At 44.1% G+C, this 23,593-nt stretch overlaps 1 protein-coding gene across 1 annotated transcript in view; it reads right to left on the bottom strand.

The window, feature by feature from the left end:
- ARMC2 (armadillo repeat containing 2) overlaps positions 1–23,593 on the bottom strand; it is a 58,081-nt gene that overhangs the window by 11,959 nt on the left and 22,529 nt on the right. Inside the window, exons 9-12 of the mRNA XM_054980588.1 lie at positions 21,481–21,656; positions 17,955–18,057; positions 17,353–17,573; positions 211–356 (exon numbers count right to left, since the gene is read on the bottom strand). Coding sequence (XP_054836563.1) covers positions 211–356; positions 17,353–17,573; positions 17,955–18,057; positions 21,481–21,656 — 646 coding nt within the window. The remainder of the gene's footprint in view (positions 1–210; positions 357–17,352; positions 17,574–17,954; positions 18,058–21,480; positions 21,657–23,593) is intronic.

The raw sequence follows: 23,593 nt of genomic DNA, 5'->3' as shown, positions 1-23,593 counted from the left end.
ATTTTAACTAGTTCACTGCCCAGAGCCCCTGAGGATGGGCGGTATATAAATCGAAATATAAATAAATAAATAAATAAATAAATGATGGCACATAGAATTTCAAATGGAACAAAACCCAGAATCTATAACTTCAATAGCTAATGTAGCAGCTTCTAAAATGTATGCTAAATGAGTTAACTTGTGTTATAATAAAAACAAATAGGAAGGTACCTGAATATTCTGGCCAGATTGGTACATATATCCTTGTCATTCATACGTTTCTCCATTATCAAACAAAGCTCTGGAATTGCTCCATAGCTCAGGAGTTTATGCCTTGATTGAGGCAAGTCAACTAAGTTTCGCAAAGTAGCAGTTAGCTGCAAGAAAGATATTTGAGCATTAATAAATCATCAAATTATTATGAATCCCAAGGATTTCTGAAAATTTAACAAGGTTAGATCTTGCCTAGGCATCTTTTGTGGGAAAACCTGTCAATCTCTGCAGGCATGTAGGCACTACTATGGATTATTTACACATTAGAACATGAAACAGTAATACAAGCTAAAGTTTTTTTTAAAAGACAGATTAGTAGATGTCATATTTCTCTTTTACCATTTTACAAACATTTTCAAAACTATTGTCTTTTTCCTTTAGAGGAGATGTGAATAAATTACTTATCCTTTGAAGGTCCTCTTCACAGCTGAACAGGGAACTATAAAAGCATATATCCATTTTTAGCTGAAGTACTAGAACAGGCCGTGGTTGGATAGTTCCAGGTATTCCTGGATGAGGCAGACATATTCCAATTTGGTTTGTAGCAAGGACTCAGGAGATAGACAGAATGAGTGGCTGAGACCATGGCAGATTCTCTTGGTTCTCTCAGATATTTGCAGTACTATCAACTTCAGCTTCCTTCTAGATCAACTTTGTGGATTGGGAGTAGGGAGCAGTATCTTGCACTGCTTCTACTCCTACTTTGCTAGGAGGTTCTAAAAAATTTTGATTTGATTTTAAATACATAAACTAAATGCATTCCTTCACTGGCAGTTAAAGAAGGAATGTTAAGCAATACAAAACATGCTGTAATATTGCTATTACTATTTGAAAGAAAGTCCAAATACATACAACTGCGGCAAAAAAATGCTTTCTACAACCTCACTCTAGCCTGGAAGATGGCTTCTTACCTTGACATGGCCGACCTGGCCACCTAGATCCATGCTATGGTAACATCAAGACTTGACTATTGAAATGCTCTATACATAGGTCTCCCATCTAAGTTAACTAGGAGGCTCCAATTAGTGCAAAATGCTGCAGTTCTACTGTTATCAGGAGCGAGCAGGAGCATGAACATCACTCCCATCCTACAGAATCAAAAAGAGTCCAGTAGCACCTTTAAGACTAACCAATTTTATTATAGCATAAGCTTTCGAGAATCAAGTTCTCTTCATCAGATGCCTGATCAAAACTGGGCAGATACAGAAGAGGAGGGGGAAAGAGAGAGAAAAAGAGAGGAAAGAAGGGGGCATAAATCACAAGAGGACAGAATGCAATTAGCATGGAGGCTATCAAAACATTCCTTTGCTTGGAAATGTAAACATCGGTGTGCAGTCAGTTTGCTGTATTAGTTTGTAGCAATGAAGGTATCCAATTCCTATGTAGTATAAGCCTTCGGTAACCACAGCTCTCCCTGCCAGCTGCATCTGACAAAGAGAACTATGGTCCCCGAAAGCCCACACCAGGCGTCACTGGGCTCCCCCAGATCACGCCTCTGTAAAGAGAATCTGTTACCTGTGATAATGTGATAACCATTCATAGTCTCTATTCAGTCCCAGCTTGACAGAGTCAAATTTGCATATGAATTCCAATTCGGCAGCCTCCCGTTGGATTTTGTTTTTGAAAGGTTTCTGTTGAACCACAGCGACCTTTAAGTCTTTGGTAGAATGTCCTGGTAGATTGAAGTGTTCTCCCACTGGTTTTTGGACGTTTCCATTTCTAATGTCAGATTTGTGTCCATTTATTCTTTTGCGTAGAGGTTGGCTGGTTTGTCCAATGTACAGAGCAGAAGGACATTGTTGGCACATGAGGGCATATATCAGATTGGAGGATGAGCAGCTGTACAGTTGCTCTACTAGCAACCCATCAGTTACTGTGCTCAGTTCAAAGTATTAGTTATTGCATACAAAGTTCTTCATGGCTTTGGTCTGGCATACATACAGGACCGCCTCCCTCCCTATGTTCCTCCACGGCAGCTTCACTCATCTGAACAGGGTCTTCTGCAGGTGCCAGGCTGCACACGGGTGAAGTCAGCAGCAGCCCATACAGGGCTTTCTCTGTGGTAGCCCCTATCCTGTGGAATGACCTGCCTGAGGAAATCAGAAGAGCCCCCACTCTCTTGACTTTTTGTAAACAATGCAAAACTGAACTATTCAAAAAGGCTTTTTACTCAAATGGGAGGGCTGTATTGTAGGGAAGAGGTCTTAGATGCTTCACTAATGAGTTAGGAACCATAGACATCATCATTATATTGCCTTACATATTATCTGCTGCCTGAAATATGTACTCCTATGTACCACCAGTGCTCCATGTTGTCTAATGTAAGTCCTAGAATTGATTATGTTCTGCTTCAGTATTTTTTCTACTCTGTATTGGATTCTTGCTAATACTATGTCTTTTAAACTTGAATCTATTTATCCTATGGCATTGTTTATAGAAATGTCCTTGATACTGTATTAAAATGTACTTGATACTGATTGTACTAATCTCATACTGTGTAATCTGCCTTGAGTCTCAGTGAGAAAGGTGGACTATAAATGACATAAATAAAAATAAATAAAATAAAACCAAATCATATTTATCCTTTGCTTCTCCCAGCAGCAACTGCTTGTGCACATGGCAGAGGAGATTTTTGATCAGAATCATATTGCTTTTTGCAGATTTCTCATGCTGGATCTCGGCACTGGAAGAACACTGAAGCCATAAGAAACTTCCTTGGGAGAAAAGCCCCAGTAAAAACACCTGAAAAGGATTCTGAACAGGCCTACTTACGATGGCATTGTTAATTAACTTGCATATGATGTCATACTAGGTATTTGTTCAGAATACAAGCCACCATCTCAGTATTTTCAGATTCAATATCGTTATTGTAGCTGAAAAGGAATGAAGTGTAAGAGCTTTCTTATTAGCAAGCAATTAAATAGTGGGATTTTATATAAAGTATATAATATACGTAAGTGGCAGGAGAAAGATATTTTCAAGGAAGATGTGGGATTTAGGGATTGAAATTTCTGATGTTATGTAATAGTATTGATGTATGACAAGTCCATTATCAAACCTCAAATTCTTTTAAAGATTGTCAAGGGCATTTGTCATCATTAAAGTTGTATTGAATTTAAAGAGGGAATGTAGAGAAAATGTGGACACCTCTCCATAGGGAAGCACAGTTATGGGACACTGCTGGAGTTACAGTTATTTATTTCCTACTTTCCACCTCACTGGCACTCAAGGCAACTTACCCACTCTCATGAAAGCTGAATAATGCAAAGACAACTTTTCAGGTCAGCAATACGGGATAAAGAAAAAAATTAAATATATTGGTCATAGTCACCATTCGGATTGGGAAAGCTAATACCCTACCACCTTCATTTGTTAATTAAATAAGGAGTCTACAGAATATTGTCATAATCACTAAATTAATATGTTACACAAAGATATGAGGATAATGTAAGTGTGAAAAGTGCTAACAACACTTCATGACTTGGTTTTGTGAACGAACGGCACTTTCTGCAAATTCCTCCTTCCAGTTACACACACACACACCCCGATACTGTATCCCACGTGGTTTCTGAAGGTCCTCTGACTCTCCAGAGTTGCCAAAGCGAGAAAGCCTCATGGGGCTAGCAGAGTTCTGCCCATGTGTGTTTGCAAGCCAACATGGTTTTTTATAACAATTTCTTATCTATGTCACTAGTATTGCAGATGGAGCTAGTTATCTCTGTATTTACTGACTAAACTAGTCCTTTTTCCTATATGCATAGAACAACAGAAAAATTATTGCCCCTATTTGCTGGATAATTTAATTTTTTTTAGTTATTACACATTTCATGGAGAATATACTACTTTTTTCCAACAGTGCATAAATTACCATTTGTTTCCCTTGTAGATTCTGGAGATAGGAATATTAAGTCGCTGATGTCATTACAGATGACTAGCCACAATTATTTCTTTAAACTGGATATATTTGCAGCTTTCAGATTCACGTCAGTTGTTAAATGAATACAGTAGAAATTCCTTAGATTTTATCTATTTTACAAGAGATTATGAAGTTATACCTGCAAAAGTTTTAGTAAAATGCTAAAGACGAAATATAGATAATACTTTAATCTCATGGTTTATAAAACCTTCTAAAACTGGGCTTTTCAGTATGAGAAACTGAATGAAAGGCAAGCAATACAACCAATTTAGATAGCTGCATTTCAAAGCACAATCTTCTTTTATAGTTTTAAATATGTATTTAATGGCCATCCTAGATATATACAAAAAAGCCCACCATCTATTCTCTCTTACATATTATTTAATTACTGTCACCTGGCCTTTTAGTGAAAAGCCCCGCACCCAACCAGTGCTGTCAACATCAATATATTTTATTCTTAACATGGCTAAATCTATGGATGCTTAAAGCCGGAGACTGGAGACATGAACAGACAACAAACATATTTCTTTCTACAAACCCCAAAACACCCCAGATATGCAGAAATATCTAAATCTTTTAAAGAAAGTAACATGGAGGTGGCTAAAATCCCACCATATGATAAAAAGACACCCTGTAGCTTTACAAAATAAATGCACTCAATAGCTGTTGCTAGGCAGCCACAACAGTATTGTCAGGCTTCAAGCTTGGTTTCTGTCAGTAAAAGGCAGGAGGAGGGAGTTAGGGCCTTTTCAGAGCTGTTGTGGCCTCTGAGGGCCAGCAGCAACCACTGGGCAACTTCCCAAAACTCAACTTGCATGTGTCAGGTCCAGTATATATCTAAACTGTACTGACTCCATTTTCTAATGCTTCTAGTGTTTAAGTGCTTTCTCCCCAGGTGCACCAGTTCCCAGGCAGCATTCCCACCAGAGGAGATTGTTGTGTCTAACACCGTTCCACCAAGCATTGGCCTTGAAGGAGAGCAGCTTCCCAGGACTGAAAGATGTTGTTTTGAGAACTGTGGGGGGAGGCTGTTCCAGATGGGTATTGTTACTCTGTATCCTATGCTTGCTCTTCATTGGTAACAATGATCATGTACCATCCTGAGTCTCCTATTCAGGACAGTGGACTATAATGGACCTTTTCTGCAATAAAACTTCCTTTGCCAGACACTGGACTTATTCTTGCTTCTAAAGGGAACCTTGCAGAGAGTGCCTTATCTAGCCACAGTCTGACATTTTGTTACCAATCATGCCTGAGTCGGGCCCAGCGGAATCCAAGGTAGTCCCGGACAGGGATCCTTTGTTTGATCCGTATGCGTCCCCCGACAGTCAAACAGTGCAACCCCAAGAATCGCAGGTGCCAGCCGGGGCTGGTGCTTCGACGCCTACACCGCCTCTCATCGACCTCAGCAGTGAGGGGACAAGGCCGAGGGCTACAGCTCTTCCCTTGCTCTCGCTACCCACCCCGTCGGAGTGGGGAGCCCGACCCCGAGAAACACGGGAGCGCCGGGCCGGAGGGCTACATCCAAGAGTTTCGATGGACGGGCGCCGAAGCCTAGAGACGGTCCCTGAGCTGGACAGCAGCCAACCGTGGCTGTTTTGGAACCGGACGACCGAACGGACGGACGGGAACACATCTCGCCGCGGCGCCCTGAGTTGGGATTATTCGGAACTTGCCCCGTGGAAAGAGCCAACGGAAGTTCCTGAGCAAAGTTGGGTGCAAATACAAAGCCGTACCCATGCTGTAGACTCCGGCATCTCGGCCGTGACGGGCCTAGCCAAAGGAATTCTAGCAGCGAGATCGCGAGTCGATCAAGGCGATCCTCCGCCCTGGGGGCCGTTTTCCCCGGTGAGTACAACTGAGGGAGGTTCCGTGATGGGGCAACCGGATCCTAGCCGAATGCAACAGTTGGAAGCTAGGCTGATCGATATGGAGGAAAGTTTGGCGCATGCCATTCACCTAATCTCGTCAATGGGGGCAGGAGAGAGAATCTCGCCTGAAGAAATGGCGATACAAATTGCCACCCTTCAAAGTGTCATGTCCTATCCAGTGGAGGTCGACCCGCAGCAGCCGCTACCTTCGGGAGAGGAGGAAACCTACCCTGAAGAACCGGGAGAATCGCCCGCGGAACACCCTGGACTAAACGAAACTCCGCCGAGCGGGGATACTCCAGCTGAGGTGCCCGGAGGGACTCCAACGGAACCCCCTAAATTGGACGGGGATCCGTCTCCCGAGGAGACTCCAGCGGAGGAGCCAAGAGAAGGAGAGGGACCAACCCGTCCAACCGAGACGACAGTGATACACCCTCCCGCTTCTCCAACAACAGTTCGGCCGGGTCAGACGGAAGAACTCCCGGCCCCTTCTGAGGAGGAATTACCGCAACGACCGCTAGAAGTGGTTCCTATTCAGCAAACCTCGGGGGAAGTTCTACCGGCGCCACAAGACCAGCCTGTGCGTCCCAGAGACACGACGCCAAGAGGGGCAAGCCCGCGCGGCCCACCACCCATTAAGCCTTCGCCGCTGCGGCCCCTTCCGCTTCGACCACAACTAACCCCGCCGCTGCAGCCGATACGTTTGCCACTGGAGCAGCCCGTAAGACCACCTCCGAACCAACCGATGGGGCCTACACCACTACGACCCCACCAACCCACCCCTCAGCGGCCGATCATTACTCCGCCGCACCGACCTCAACTGCAAACACCTCAACCGCTACGGCCAGCACCTCCTGCATTGCCACCAGCCAGACCGAGATTGCAGCCGCCTGCCCGACCCAGACTGCCGCCACCAGCCCAGCCGAGAGCACCACCACCAGCCCAGCCGAGAGCACCACCGCCAGCCCAGCCGAGGCCGCTACCCCCGGCTCAACCGGTGATGCCGCCGCCAGCGCAACCAGCACCGCTAGCACAACCGGGTCCCCCCATACCTCAAGTGCCATTGATGCTTCCGGCGGACTTCTACCCAGCACCGGCTCCGAGGCAAGACCTCCCAATGGGTTGGGTGAAACTGGAAGCCACTTTTGATGGGGATCCCTCCAAACTGGGCTTTTTTCTAGTGCAAGTCGTGCAATTCTTCAACCGGTGGGGACACCTCTTCGGCAGCGAGGCCAGCCAAATTGAACATCTCGGCTCCCGCTTACAAGGGAAAGCAGCGGACTGGTACGTAGGACTATATAATATCGGGGCCCCAGAACTCGATACTCTCCAGGGGTTGGTAGATGCTATTAGAGCACAATATGAAGACCCCTTAGAGGAAACCAGGGCCCGAACAGAATTGCAGGCCATTAAACAGGGCAGCATGTCAGCGAGAGACTATATCACGAAATTCCGACAATTGGCTGCCAAATGCCCTAGGTGTGAGGAGTCCACCAAAATCATCCTGTTCAAGCAAGGACTAAACCCGAGACTTTTGGACAGAGCTCTCATGCAGGACAATCCCCCTACCTTGTTGGGTTGGATCCAACTTGCATGCGAAGTTGAGAATCGCATTTTGGAAGTCCGTTTGGTTGAACAACAACAACAAACGGGACAAAGAAGACCCTTGACTTTGCAGAAGGGAGGACGGGAAGCTGGGTACGCCACCCGTGGAGCGAGAGATGCTAGATGGCAACAAGGGCTGTGTTTGCAATGCGGACAAGCCGGTCACTTTGCAGCACAATGCCCCTACCGGCCTGTGCAAAGACCTCCGCTTCAACTAAGGCGCCCAACCCTTGCTCCATTTCCTACTCTCCAACGCCCGATTCCCGCACCTCGAGCAAACAGAGGCCGCGGCGCTTCCCAAAGGCCCGCCTCAGAGAGGGGACTAGAAGCGGAAGAAGTTATGGAATACGACCCCGCTTCCCCAAACGCAGAAGTCAATCCAGAGAGCCCCCAGTCGGGAAACGAGATGGATCTGTCGTAAAAGGGCCCAAACGACAGTTCCGCCCCAAGCCCGTTCCTGCACCGAACCGGCCACCTGGGTCCATTTTATTCATGCCCGTGACTCTGATCAACCCAGAGAGAAAAATGCACATTCGGGTGCAAGCTCTAATCGACTCGGGCTGCTCAAGAGACATCATAGCCCCTGCTCTAGGTAATGGACTGGTTTTACCAACTCGGGATTTACAAAATCCAGTAATCTTTGAACAAATGGATGGTACCAACATGAATCCTGTTACAACTGAAACCATCCCGGTGATCACAGGCATGGGACAACATTGGGAGAAGAGGTCCTTTGTCATCAGCTCTACTGCCAAGTACCCGTTAATCCTAGGCAGCAAATGGCTATGTGATCACAACCCCTACATAGACTGGGCACAGGGATGCATTACCTTCAGTCACGCCAACTGTGAAAATCACCGTTGGAATCAAAACTGGGGCGAAGACCCTACTCAGAAAGAAAAGGCCCTCCTTACCCAAGAAGAAGTCAACCAAATACCCGAACCTTACTGGCCTTTTCTAAACGCTTTCTCGGAGGAGGAAGCGGACACTCTACCCCCGCATCGACGAACGGACTGTGCGGTGGAAATTTTACCAGGAGCCTCGCTACCCAAAGGGAGACTCTACCCCATGAGTCTCCATGAACGCGAAGAGCTCCGGAAATTCATCGACACCAACCTTCAACGTGGGTTCATCCGCCCAGCCTCTAGCCCCCACGCCGCTCCGGTCCTCTTCGTAAAAAAGAAGGATGGGGGACTCAGACTCTGCACGGATTTCCGAGGACTGAACGCAGTGTCCACCAACAACGCCTATCCTCTACCGCTCATCCGAGACCTTCTCAACGTCGTGGCCCAAGGTAAGATCTTTACGAAATTAGATCTAAAAGATGCCTACTTCCACGTTCGTATCAAGGCAGGGGATGAGTGGAAAACCGCGTTTAATACGCCCCTCGGACAATATGAATACTTAGTTATGCCCTTTGGATTGACGGGAGCCCCGTCTGTATTCATGTCCATGATAAACGAAGTTCTACACGAATTTCTGTACAAAGGGGTGGTGGTGTACCTTGATGATGTTTTAATTTATTCGGACACCGAGGAAGAACATGTTCAAATGGTACAAAAGGTCCTGGCCACCTTGATGAGGAATAAACTGCCCATCAAATTGTCCAAATGTGAATTCCATAAAACAGAACTCACTTACCTTGGGTATTGTATCTCCCAAGAGGGTCTGAAAATGGATCCAGCCAAAATACAGGCGATACAAGATTGGCAAACGCCCACCACCCGCAAAGAACTGCAATCCTTCCTGGGTTTTGCAAACTTTTATAGAGACTTCATAGCAAATTTCGCCCAAATCACGCTCCCCTTAACAGAACTGCTGAAAACCAAAGATAAAGGGGACCAAGCTAAGAAACCCTCTTCCAAATTACAATGGACCCCCGATTGCCAAACGGCTTTCGACTGCCTAAAAGAACAATTTGTAACAGAACCCATCCTCTCCCACCCCAACGAACAATCCCCCTTCATAGTACAGGTCGACGCCAGCGATACGGCGATAGGGGGGGTTTTGCTACAGAAGGGGGAGGATGGGAAATTGCGTCCTTGTGCGTTCTTGTCTAGAAAATTTTCTGCGGCGGAAAGGAATTGGAATGTGTGGGAGAAGGAGGCCTTTGCAGTAAAAGCAGCCCTTACTAACTGGAGACATTGGCTGGAGGGGGCACGATACCCTTTTGAGGTCTGGACAGACCATAAAAATTTGGAGGCCCTCCGGAGCCCACGCAGACTGAATGCCAAGCAATTGCGGTGGGCGGAATTCTTTTCGAAATTCAACTTCACTCTAAATTATCTCCCGGGCAAAACTAACTTTCTGGCGGACGCCCTATCGCGCATGCCCCAACATAAGAGCAAACGGGCGGAGACGGTCGACACGGTCTTCTCGCCTAAGCAACTTGGGGGCGTGGTGACTACTCGCAGCCGCGCCAAGCAGCCCCTCCCAGCCAACCAGGAATGGAAATCGAAACTTAAAGCTGAAATAGAGAAGGAGGGGGATAGAGCTCCGCGGAGCAAACTGACCCAATCCCCACAAGGGGATTGGTTGGCCGGGGGCAAGTTGTATGTCCCAGACAGCCTCCGACTGGAAATTTTGCAGCGCTGTCATGATGCTCCCACTGCTGGACATTATGGGTATCTAAAAACTTTGCATCTCGTCCAAAGACAATTCTGGTGGCCGGGCATGCGCAAAGACATTTCCCAATACGTTAGTTCCTGTCCTGTTTGCCTCAGCGCCAAAACCAGGAAAGGGAAGCCTCCGGGTCTCCTGCAACCATTGGAAACACCAAACAGACCCTGGGAAGTAATATCCATGGATTTTATTACTGATCTACCTATCTCAAAAGGACATAATTGTATTTTAGTGGTGGTAGATCTGTTCTCCAAACAAGCACATTTTATCCCCTGTACTGCTATACCCTCCGCGCGAAAGCTAGCGGATCTGTTTTTAAAACACATCGTGAAATTACATTCTTTTCCGTCCAAGGTGATTTCGGATCGCGGCGGACAGTTCGTTGCCAACTTCTGGCGGGAGCTTTTGAAAATGTTGAATATTGAACAAGGCATCAGTTCAAGCCACCACCCACAAACCGACGGACAATCCGAAAAGACTAACCAAATTTTAGAACAATTTCTTCGTTGCTACATTAATTTTCAACAAGATAATTGGGTGGACCTTCTCCCCCTAGCCGAATTCTCCTATAACAACAGTGTACACGCTTCAACGGGAGAGGCTCCATTCAAAATTGTGTACGGGACTCACTTCGATCCCTTCCCGTTAGACGCACCCCCTCTCCATTCCTCTAAACTGCCAGATGTATCTTCATGGTGGGGGGAGGCGGCGCAGCAGTGGACTCTTATTAAGAAACACCTTGAAAAAGCCAAACTGGATTACAAAAAATACGCAGATCGCCATCGTGTGGCCGAATGGGAATTACAACCTGGAGATCATGTATATATTTCCACAAAGAACCTAAAGCTAGCTCAAACCAGCCGCAAACTCGCTCTAAAATTCCTGGGACCTTTTCCTGTGCGCAAAATAATAAATAAGGTAACTGTTGCTGTAACTTTGCCTAAAAACCTGCGCCATGTGCATGATACGTTCCACGTCAGCCTTCTAAAAAGAGCTCCCACCGACAACAAATGGCACATCAAAGCTCCACCCATTCCAACTTTGATTGACGACCAAATACACTATGAGGTACAACAAATCTTGGACTCTAAGCTCAAGCGAAACCAGCTTTTTTACCTCATTCGCTGGAAGGACTTTGATTCTGGTTACGATGAATGGGTGAACTCTGCACATGTTCATGCTCCTAGATTAACCAAAGCTTTTCATACTCGCTATCCATATAAGCCTGGGGGGGATCTATTTTAAGGGGGGCAGAATGTCAGGTCCAGTATATATCTAAACTGTACTGACTCCATTTTCTAATGCTTCTAGTGTTTAAGTGCTTTCTCCCCAGGTGCACCAGTTCCCAGGCAGCATTCCCACCAGAGGAGATTGTTGTGTCTAACACCGTTCCACCAAGCATTGGCCTTGAAGGAGAGCAGCTTCCCAGGACTGAAAGATGTTGTTTTGAGAACTGTGGGGGGAGGCTGTTCCAGATGGGTATTGTTACTCTGTATCCTATGCTTGCTCTTCATTGGTAACAATGATCATGTACCATCCTGAGTCTCCTATTCAGGACAGTGGACTATAATGGACCTTTTCTGCAATAAAACTTCCTTTGCCAGACACTGGACTTATTCTTGCTTCTAAAGGGAACCTTGCAGAGAGTGCCTTATCTAGCCACAGTCTGACAGCATGACGGCCTGGCTGCTTGCTGTTGTTCAACAGCAGCCAACCCACAAAAGCCAGTGTAGTGTAGTGGTTAGTGTTGGACTAGGAACTGGGAAACCCAGATTTGAATCCCCATATTGCCATGGAAATTCACTGGGTGGCTCCAGACCAGTCACACACACTCAGTCTAAAATGGAGAAGAGAATGATGTAATAATGTGTGTGTATTATGGAGCCGGGATTCCCAGTGGAAGGTACGGTGGTAGGGAAAGGTCTTGGAGGGAAAGGACATGGAGATATGGCATTGCTCGGTTTCTTTCTAACTTGTGCCCCATCCCGAGGTATGCTGGTTGTGGGGCTAGGAATGTAAGTCCTTCTCCAGCACTGATGTTGTGTAATGCCAGGTCCATCAATAATAAGACCAGAGCACTACACGAGTATTTTACTGTGATTGATATGGACCTGGTACGTGTGACTGAGACAAGGGTGGAAGAAGATGATCATCTTGAAAGAACCGACAACCTCCTCCCCCTGGTTTCTCGGTCCTTTATCAGTCCCAGACAAATGGCTGGGGGGGAGAGGTGGCAATGCTCATTTGAAAGTGATCTGTAATATGGATGTGACTGTCCGTTTTAGACTGACTGGTATGTTTTAATCTAATTTATGCAACCTGTTTTATTGTATTTATTACTGCCTGTGATCCGCTCTGAGCCCGCTTGTGGGGAAAGCGGAATATAAATTGAATAAAATAAGTAAATAAAATAAATTGCAGGATATAAACAAAGTAAATAAATAATAAATATAGCTGAAGATGGAGGGGTAAACAAAAGATAGGTTGGTTGATGGTTGTGAAGGAGAGAAGGAAGAAGGGCAAGGTAAGGATACAGGAGCTGCCAGGAGGAGAGAAAGAGAAAATAATGTTGAAAGGGAATACAGGGGAAAATGAAGTACTTTCCGCAAGTCCTTGCAAGTTCCCTACCATGCAACTGGTCCCAGCTCAGCCAGCAGCATGCAACCTGGCCAGAGTTAGGGAGAAGCTGCCAGGGCAAGGGAAGGAGGGAAAGCTGAAGGTGGGGGGCAGATATAGGGAGTCTGGGAAGGTGAAAATGAGAGAAAGAAACAGGAAAGGTTATAGAGGGCTTTCAGGAAAGGGAAAGAGGTAATAGTGAGAAAGGAGGAGATTAGCTTCCCCCTGCAAATCCTTGCAGCCCATTTGTTGGTTATAATCCAACAAAATCAACAAAGCAATAACAAAACTTAATCAATGTTATACTATGTAATGAAAGATGTATCTCACGCTCCACCAACCAACACCAATTCTATCATTGTATGGATTAAGCTTAAGAGTCAAGGCAGTAGCCTAGATCCAATAACTACAAGTGATATTTTGCTCACCAAAAAGGGCTTTACTGTATCCCCTTCCTATTGTAATCCCCAGCCCCGCCCCCCCAACAAGTCCTGAAGGTCAGGGGATTCCCCACCTGGGAAGACACCAGCAAGAAGAGACAGATCTGAGTAAATAAAAGGACCCTTTCTTGTGGATCTACCCACTGACATGAAATCAGGTGGTCTTATACTATCACCATAATGCTTGGTTGTTTACATTGACAACTACTCTATTGCCCTTGTACCTAAGGGCCAAGCTAGAAGTGTAGCTTTTTAAAGAGTTGGGTCTGGAGAAGCTGCAGGTACATAGCAACTATGGGAAATAGCTGTTAAAAATAAAGGAGGCGCTCAACAGCCTCACAGTGCCGAAAGCAACACCCCTCCTTTATTTCTCATCCCCCAAATATGGTGCTATGATATATACTGCCTCTGAACATCTGTGGCAACAGATTCTAGAGGCTAATTTTCAGGGTATAAGTTTTTGAGAGTCAAAGTATCCAAAGGGAGCTTTGACTCTTAAAAGCTTATACCCTGAAAATGTTGTTGTCTATAAGGTGCCACTGGATTTGAATCCTTTTTCATTTCTGTTGCTATTGCAGCACCTTTTCTAGTCGTACTGGATGAAGTCAATACTATCATGACTACAGTTGTCTGGGATTTACACCCCCCTCCCAGTTCCTACCTCTAAACAAAGATGACTACAACATTAACATTGATAGTGGGGGTGGTTAATCAAACATTATAGTGAAGTATTATTTATTCACAATATTTATAATGTGCTCTCTCCATAAAGATTTTTTCAGAGTGGCTCAAAGTTACCTTAATTGGCACCAACTTTTCTATACAGTTGGGAGTAACTATGGCTCTCTTAACATCTCTGGCTCTAGTTACAGGGGGTAGCCAGTAGAGAGACTATTGCTTCCTACAGACCCCACTGGGTGATGTTCATTCATGTGAGAGAGGGTGAGCAGCAAAGTGTGGTCCAGCTCCCCCCACCCCCAATGCAGTACAGTGCATCTGTACGGGGCTACCAAGCTCTTACAATTGAGGGGTGCTCCGAGGCTTCAGTCATGGTTGTTATTATGTACTTTTGTGTCTCTGCACACACAGTAGTGGGAATCTCTGGAACGCATGCGACAAGTGGCCATTTAAGGCTTTCCCCATTGCAGCAGCCACTCCAGAACTGCTGGAGCTTGGATGTGACACTATCCTGGACTTGTCGCTGCAGGTGTGTGCAGCAAGCCCCAGCATAATACTTGAAGTGACTGTTTGTCATGAGGGAAGGTGCCCCTCTGCGAGGCAGATTGTTTCAGTTGTTGTTAAGATTGACCTCGGGTTCACTGAGGGGTAGTGGTGGCAGGGCTACTTTGATATAACTGGAGGGTGCACCCGTGGGCAGAAAGTTATCTGGGCTGAGTGAGAGACAGCTGCAATACCAACACACTGAGTAAGACGCAGTGTTCCCATGTGAGACTTGGAAAAAAGTGCAGCAGCACAAAACCCGGGGAAGATGGCATGAGGAGGAGGAGGATTTTCTTGGGGAGCAGCTTGAGGAAAAGTAATAGACTGTGTCCATACCTTGCGCTAGTTTTAATCTATTTTTAATCCTTCCTTACTTTATCTGACCCAGCCTGTATATATGTTCCTTGGCTGTGGTAAAACTGTGTGCAGTAGTCACAATAAATTTTTCCTGACAGGTGGGAGCTTGTGATGATTATGACCATTTGCGCACAATTCCATCACATATAAAAGTCTTCATGCTGATGTCACATTTGGTATATAGAGAGATGTAATGATGATGGATGGAAACTCATCGCCCCCGGTAATTCGAAACAAAGAGCGGGCAACCACTCTCCATAAATAGCCAAAATTCATTTCCACTACTCTTTAGCACAAGCCTAAGAAGGCCTTAATCCAATCTGTGCTCCCTCTTTTTGTGTTCCACTCTTGTCAGACATAAGGCACTATTTTCCATGTTACATCACTACAGGTATTGGCACATGTGCCTTCTCATCCACTACTGCTGCTATCCAGAACATCCATCTTGCAGTTCTTTGCTTCACCAACTTTCCATCCTTTTTCTAATCTTCCCTGGAAACAGCCTCTCTCTGAGATTGCTCTTACCTTCCTAAATAATAGAATAAGGGAAACAGACACCAATTCTATCATTTTTTTGGTAAACTTGCCATAATGATACAGACTAGTCAAAATAATCAAACCCCTGCTTGCTGGCAAGTTCTAAATGGGGACATCTGTAATTTCACCTGGCAGGCAGAGAGCATAACTACAGTAATAACACCTGTTAGCTTAATGTTTATAAATGTAGTAGAGATAAAAGTGTTCTGTCAAATACATGGGCCCAAGACATGAAGGAATTTAACATTCAACCACAGCCCCTCAAATAGAAATTGAAGGTAAATTGGTAACAGTACTGCTGACACAAAACTGGTGAAATATGGTAAATGCCACCTAGGATCTGACCACAGGCAGGCTTCAGTTGTATGATCAACTGGATACTGGAAGTTTATTTGACTTTCCTTGCATTGGCATTCTGCCTAGTAGACTTTTCTTGCATTGGCATTCTGCTTCACAGTTTTGAGAAGAACATCCACTCCTGGGGAGTAAGTTTAATCTTTAAGGATTGTTTATTTCTGCGGCCATCATATATATATGTAACATTATTGTTCTTTATTGTATAAATGGAGATGACTATATAATTTTCTACTGTGTAAAGGGATTTGTCATAGGAATTTATAACAGCACTTTTTGCGCTTTGCACTTTAATCTGTATTAATGCACTAAAATGAATGACATGTTGATATAATTCAGTTTACATTGCTGATCATTCAACATTTAATTTTGGTAACACCAATATCTCTTCACAGATAGGATCACTGATGGAAAGAAGGGAGCACGACAGCTACAGCAAAGGGCCCTGCACAATGAGATGCCAGCAGGGGTAACTTGTTTTGCGTGCAATCTTTGTCAAGGGCTAATATTTGATCTCAATCTTAATCACAACCGACATGCAATCAGACGCTTCTCTCGCAGACAGCCAAGCACCGGTTGCATGTTGGTTGTGACTGCATTCTTATATGTCATGTCTTAAACTATTCCTATTATATTGTTTTAAATTCTAAAATTCGTCTTCAGTCTCTGCATGAAAGGCAGACTATAAATTACAAATAATTTATCAAAATCATTTATAAGGAAAGCCAGCAATGAGTTGCAACGTGTTGCTGCACTGCTCTCTCAGATACTATCTAAAAAGCAAAAGAATTAAGTTCAAGTGCCTCTTGGGGAAATCTTTAGGAAGTATGTTTGGCGCAACCCTGCCCTATCACAATAACCTCATTACCATCCAAGTACACTCTCTCTACTAATACTAGGTGCAAAGTGTACAGTTAGGTAAAACCAAGCCAACTTCCTTACAGAGCCTGTTTCCACTCTTAAAATACAATCCAATGGAGAGTCACACCCTCCTAGTACCCCATTGGATGGGCTTAGAAAGATGTAACTCTGCTTAGGAATGCACTGTAAGGCTTGGTTCAGACACAGACTTGGATCCATCACAGCTTTACCATGACTATGGAATGCAACTGCTTGCCTTGTGCTAAAGCTCAAAATGTGTCCCCTCTCCCAATGCTGCTCCCAGGGGATGTGGAATAGCATTTGGGGAGGTATTGAGGCATTTTGGACTACAGCAAGAGAGAGAAAAAACTGTGCTCCATAGACAGAAGAAAAATTCTGGTGGATCTAAGCCATAATGACAAACCGTGATTCACAGCTACATGAACAATTCTTGAAAGAACATACGGTTGTTCATGAGATCCCTCCTCCTCAGACGGAATATTACAATTTTCTTTGAGTAACAGAAAAACACAATGACATCCCACTGGAATCAAAGAAACTTATATCAGACACTGTAACATTTTGATTACTATATTTATAATATTTATAATACAATTACCTAAATACATTTAGAACTACTTCAGTAATTCTCATACAGATTCAAATTCTCAGCCTGTTGAAATAAAAGCTTAATTCTGACCTGGACTAAGAGGTGTCCTGAGCTGCAAAATCCTGGTTCATTTTCATTAATTAAATTAATCTGTTTCATCAATTGTACCAGAATTTCAACTGTTCCCTTGCTGACCATCTCACGAATGAGGCTTGTATTTCCAGAAATGAACTTTAGAGCACCAATACAATAGAGGAAGGCCTCTGTGTTCACTTGGAGGTCTTCAGCTCTCAGAAGTTCTAGCAGAGAATCTATGGAGAAAATCAAGAATATTAATAATGATGATGATCATGATGATGATAATGTAGCCTGGAGCTATATCAGTTCTTTACTTTTTATAGTATCAGAAGACAACACTTGTTGCTTACTTTAAAATGATCTAGATAGGTTAAATATTGTAACAATGGCAGACCACAGAAGCAAATCAGCTTTACTCTCCTGGTCTGAATGCAGATCACCAACTATGGAAATTTTTGATCACTAAATTAAAAATGGTCAGCATGTAACAGAGGAGTTAAAAATATAAACACCAAAATGAGTCTAAAATCCATTAATACATTAGTTCTAGTTTCTACTCATTTTTCATCATGTTAGCAAGTTATCAGTAATATGTATAAAATAAGAGTACTTACCCAATATCTGATCACTCTGAATGAGGGAATCGTTTTTTTCATTTCTACTGATTTTAAATACAAGTTTGCAGACATTAAGCAAGTTTTTCCCACTCACTTTCAACTGCAAAGAAGATGGGAAAGTGAGGAGAAATAATGTCAATGAAATCATGACTGATCCTTCACTGACATGTTCAAGAGAAAATATACAATTTGACTTCAGATATTATCTTACAAATTCTAATTTGTTTTCTTCTTTAACTTACAGTGTACAGTTTGAGAGGTGGGAACCTTATGTTTAGTCCTAACAAAGGACTCCAACTGGGATAACAATCACAGTTTCTACATGTGTAGTTTTACAGGAATATCTGACTACTTATCGATTTACTTCATTTATACCCCACTTTTCTTCCCAGTGGGCACCCAAAACAGTTTACATTGTTCTCCGCTGCTCCATTTTATCCTGTCAACAGCCCTGTGAGGTAAGTTAGGCTGAGACTGTATTACTCGCCAAACGTCACCCAGCCTGCTCCCATAGTAGAATGGGGATCTAAACCTAGGTTTTACAGATACTAGACAGACACTCTAACCACTACAGCACATTGGCTAAGTTATTATAACTTAAAGAACAGCTGGTGAAGCAGGTTACTGGGCACACAATTCGAGTGATATGTACAGCATTTTTTCTGAAGCACTGGAAAGTATAGAGCATCTTCAAGATAAAAGGGGAAGTATTCTTCCTGAGTGATACAGAGTAAACACATAGAAACCAAAATATCCATGTGTTTAAGTCATACTGATTTCTACAGGGATAAGGAGGTTCACATTTTATCTGTATCGTATTCATTATCTGAATTCTATTTTATGGAAATAAACACTTCACAACTGGAGTTTAAGGGTTCGAAATCACAGAGATAATTACCAAGTCCTACAGGCCACTGAAAATATTTTTTATTTGTCTGGATTTTTCCACGTCTTTATTTTGGAACAAGAACCATCAATATGAGATACATGGAGAACTGAGAAAATTGCCCAAGATCACATTGAGCAGATTCTACCAGGGCCCCCACACTGTGGGGAGGGGATATACTTTACCAAAGGTCCAAAGGGGCCCAGTCCTGGCTGTAGTTTCTATTAACATGAGAAACAAATTGAGGTTACACATTCTGAACACTGAGCCACATTCTGAACTGCGGAGCCTCATGTGCCTCTCATCAAGAACTAAAAAACTCAAGAGTTCTTTTTGCACAGGCAGGACAAAAGGAGGGAGGGACATCTGGTGGGAAGGGCAAAGAAAAGCAGCATGAGACAGTGAGAGCAAGTGCTGCTATTGCTTCCTGTAGGATCTGCAGGCCCAAAATATATGTAAGTGTCTAATTCACTCATAGTTACAAACATACACACTCCATGCTGCCTTGTCTGGGGTTAGCTACAAATACAAATGAGGCAGCCATAAACATAAGGAGGTTAAAAAAGGGAACAAAAAGAAACTAAAGGAAACCAATCTATGATCTAGGTTCTCAAATCAGACAAGGCCTTTTTACAGTCAGGTAACAATACAGGAACTAGGGAAGCAGATGAACAAAATCAAGATGGAAATGATTTCAATATAAACACTGAGTCTGTGGCAACTAATTTTCAGGGAAATGTGCAAAGCCCTACAGATTTTTTGCATGCTGCCAGTGACCAGGATTGCCATTTCTCCAGTCGAGGCAGAGGATTTGGGAAAACTCCATGGTTAAACCGTAGAATTTCCCCCAAATACCAGAGTGTCCCCGGCACCACCTTGCAACATGTTGACATCACTTCTGGACACACGGGAGTGATATCAGTGTGTCACCAGCGACATGATGCCCTCCCGTGATCCAGTAAGTCCCACCATGACAGCCAGTTGCCAGAGGGACCTGGTAACTGTACCTACAAGTGACTGGAAGAAACGGAAAGAAATTTCAGCAAGCTAGCACTCATCAAAAATTGGAGGTGTTCTACAATGGGGGCAAGAATAATTAAGTCATCTAGTCATCTTGTCTACTGAATGTGAACTTGCAACAGAAATTGACTTTGAGGGGCTAGTTCATGGTTTTTCCAATGAAAAGGGTCAGGAAAACAAAGCTTTAAGTTATGTGCCCTAATCTTTGCAATCCTGTTGATCTATTAGAATTTTTTTTATAAGACATTGACAGGATAATTCCTTTTTACTGACCAAAAAGTTAGAAAATACTTAACAACTTATAGGACTTTCAAGCTTAGGGTTGCCAGGTCCCTCTCCCCTCCCATTGGGAGGGTAAAGTCCCTGGCACTTACCTTGCGCTCGGCATGAGGTTCTTCGTGTGTGCGCTTTGCACATGAGCTCAAGGGCTGACACAGTGATGTCCATTTCGGAAATGATGTCACCGTGCCAGCCGTGTGAATGCTCCTGTGCTCCGCTTGGGGCTGATTTGGCCCGTTTGGAGCCCAAATCATTCCCAAATGAAGCACGGGAATGCTCCCACAGCTGGCATGACATCACTTCTGGAAGTAACATCACCACGCCTGTTGGGAGTGCACACGGCATGTGTTCCTGAGGTGCCTGCAGTGGTGGGCAACCTCCGGGAGCTTACCACCTCCCGCTGATTGCTGGGAGATCAGCAGACAAGGGGGAAAGTCCCCAGGAGTTTGCCCGCCACTGGGATTTACCTGCTGGGAGGGTGGAGTCCCTGGCACGTTTACCCACTGGGAGGGTAGAGTCCCTGGCACTTAACTTGTGCTCCAAACAAGGTTCTTCTTTGCGCATGCACTTTGCACGCACGCTCGGGGCATGACACGGTGATGTCACTTCCAGAAACATTCCCACGGCCGGCACAACAACATCACTTCTGGAAATGACGTCGCCACGCCACAGCAGCACCTTCTGGAGGCTGCATTGGCCACAACCAATCCTGTTGTGCACAGGCGCACCAGGATAAAAAGTACATCGTCACCAATAAGGCTTGCTTTTTACATAGAAAGATTTGGGGACTTGTTTTGCTATTCTTCTCTATCACATATTGCCAACTGTTGAGTACCAGTGCAGATACGTTATTTGTGTTGCTGTCACTTTGACAGTTCCAGGTCCTGGAAGCATTTACTTGAAATCAAGTTGCATTGACTTAAGGAAATACATTCAGGTTCAGGCAGATGGGCTCTGTGACATGAGGTGAGAAACTCTCTCGCATCATTATAGCTACCTCTTGTGGGTATAACCATGTTCACTGAGTGTTGACTAATTTCACTTAATGTACATTTAACATACTGTTATTTACACATGAAGACTTACTTTCAATACTTTAATCTTCTGGAGTTCAAAGTGAACTTACCGTTACGGTCAGAATATGAAATGTAAAAAATAAATGCTAACTTTTGATCAGCTCATTCACTGAGGAATTCTACTTCTCATGCTTAATTACCATTCTAGAAATTAAACTTAATTACATTTTGCAAAATATAAAGTGCAACTTCACACAAGCACCAAGCTCACAGGATATACTATACATCATACTGCTCATAATCACTAAATAGTTTAACTTACACCCAGAATTATTTTTGCTAGTTTCAGGCCAAGGGGATCTGAAGCAATGTCACATAATTTATACAAAGTCTTCAGAAACAAACTTCTCCTTTTAAATCGCTTGCCAAGCATATTTCCTTCCACCAAGACTTGATAGAGAATGGCACAGGCATGGCAAAGGTTTTCTACATTGTCCTCTGGTGTGAAAAAGAAGAATGCAGAAGTATCAAGTTATATTTGTTAAACTGCTGAGCAAACAAAACAATGTGAAAATAACCAGAAGAAAAATAAAGCAAGTTGTAAAACATTTAGTAACAAGCACAATGATTTTTCTAATTTAAGCACTAACAGGCTCAATCCAGGAACTTCCTTTAGGTCCTTACAAGGAAGCAAATGCTGCACCTCAAGAAAAACCTACCCCCTCTTTGACTACTGGTTTTTGGCAAGTGCAGCTTTGCAGCAGTTTCCATGGCTTCTATAGGCCAAAATCCCTTCTCTATCCTCCATAATGGCAGCACACTTAAGTGCCACGTACGGGCTGCAGGAAATCATCTGAATCACTGTGGCAAAAGGAAGCTGCTGTGATTGCTTCAAGATCTCAAGCCAGCATCCCCCCCCCATCCCACCACCAAAGTGTTTGGAATTGCATGTGATTATTCCTCCTGAGCATTTATCTGGCTAAATTATGAGTCCTACACACTGACTACTGTTACTACAGTCAGCCTATATACTAGGCATGCATGGCTAAGATACAAATATCTTTTTTTTAAAAACTAAGAAAAGGAGGAAGAGTGACTGATTGACTGGAGTTTGATATGAAAGCTACAGATACAAGGTATAAAGCTGCTACTGTAAATGTTCTTTTAAGTATTCAAAGAACATTTACAGTATGTTCATATGCATACACAAGAAACTTCCCAGTTATGCAATAGAATATGATTCCATAAATGATCTAACAGAACCCCCCCCCCCAAAATTGCCTGATGAGGACTGAGCATACCCAAGGAGACACACACTGCTCACAGCAGTTGAGAGTTAATTAAGGGTGGGGGGGGAGAAGGTAAATTTGGTTCATTTTAACCCCTAAGACCTTACAAAACCTTGGAGAGGGTAGATGGAGGATATATAGGGAGCAAATATCTCTCCATTCCCATGATTCCTCATTGGCTGTCAATTTGTTTGCTCTAACTGGTGGCCATGTGCTGATTAGAGATGGGCATGAACAGCAATACGAACAAAAAAAAAGCCACGAACAGTCAAATCTGCTGTTCACAAACAAGCGGTTCGTGAGGCCGCATTCTAAATGAACAGGTGGTCGTTGCAAGCCTTGTTCGTTGCTGTTCGTCAAGCCAGACGGTCTAGCACCTGCAATCAATTTCCTTGGCAACTTAGGCAGGGATTGTCTGAACTCTGTCTGAACTCCTGCTGTTGCCTTGGAAACCCCAATCTAAGCCCAATTTCGCTTGATAGGCAGGTCTTCCTTTCAAGTGTGGACCTCCAAATTTGTTACAACAAGGGAGCAAAGAGCAGGGGGGGGGGTCTCCCAGCTCTGACTTTGCAGACAGTGGAGAGACAGTTGCTACTGGCATTTTGATAAAGAGAGTGCATTGGAGCTTGAATTTTCTTTGTGTGTGATGGGATAGGGATCTACCCCTTCAAGTTCCAGGGCTGCTGCCAGGCTCTGGGCCAAGCTATTATTTATTACTGGTGCCTTTCCTGGTGCCTGCTCAGGTCAGGTTTCTGGGAGTGGTGCAGAAGGGATCTTGACTTGGATGATGGCTGGAGGAGAGCCTGCTGGCCCCCACGAACAGCCAACCACGAACATGTTTGTGAACAGGGCCATGTTTGTGGTTGTTCGTGAGTCCCTGTTAGTGGATGGCAACGAACAACTAACATGCTGTTCGGGGGTTTTCTGTTCGTGCTCATCTCTAGTGCTGATCACCTAACCAACTAATGGGGTCTCCAGCAATGAGGCAGGCAGGCACCACTCCCAGGTATGCTAAAAATACAATTTTCCTGCTTGCTAAAAAAATAAAAAACTGTCCCAAACTAGCCAAGATCAGGACTGAGTATGCACAGAGCCTCGTGCTGCCATGGAATCCTGACAGCATGACAGTCTTCATTCTGACTTTGA

The sequence above is a fragment of the Eublepharis macularius genome, chromosome 1 (genome assembly GCF_028583425.1).
Source record: "Eublepharis macularius isolate TG4126 chromosome 1, MPM_Emac_v1.0, whole genome shotgun sequence".
Classification (NCBI taxonomy): Eukaryota; Metazoa; Chordata; class Lepidosauria; order Squamata; family Eublepharidae; genus Eublepharis; species Eublepharis macularius.
The sequence above is the reverse complement of the archived record's forward strand: the minus strand, read 5'-3'. Positions and strand labels throughout refer to the sequence as shown.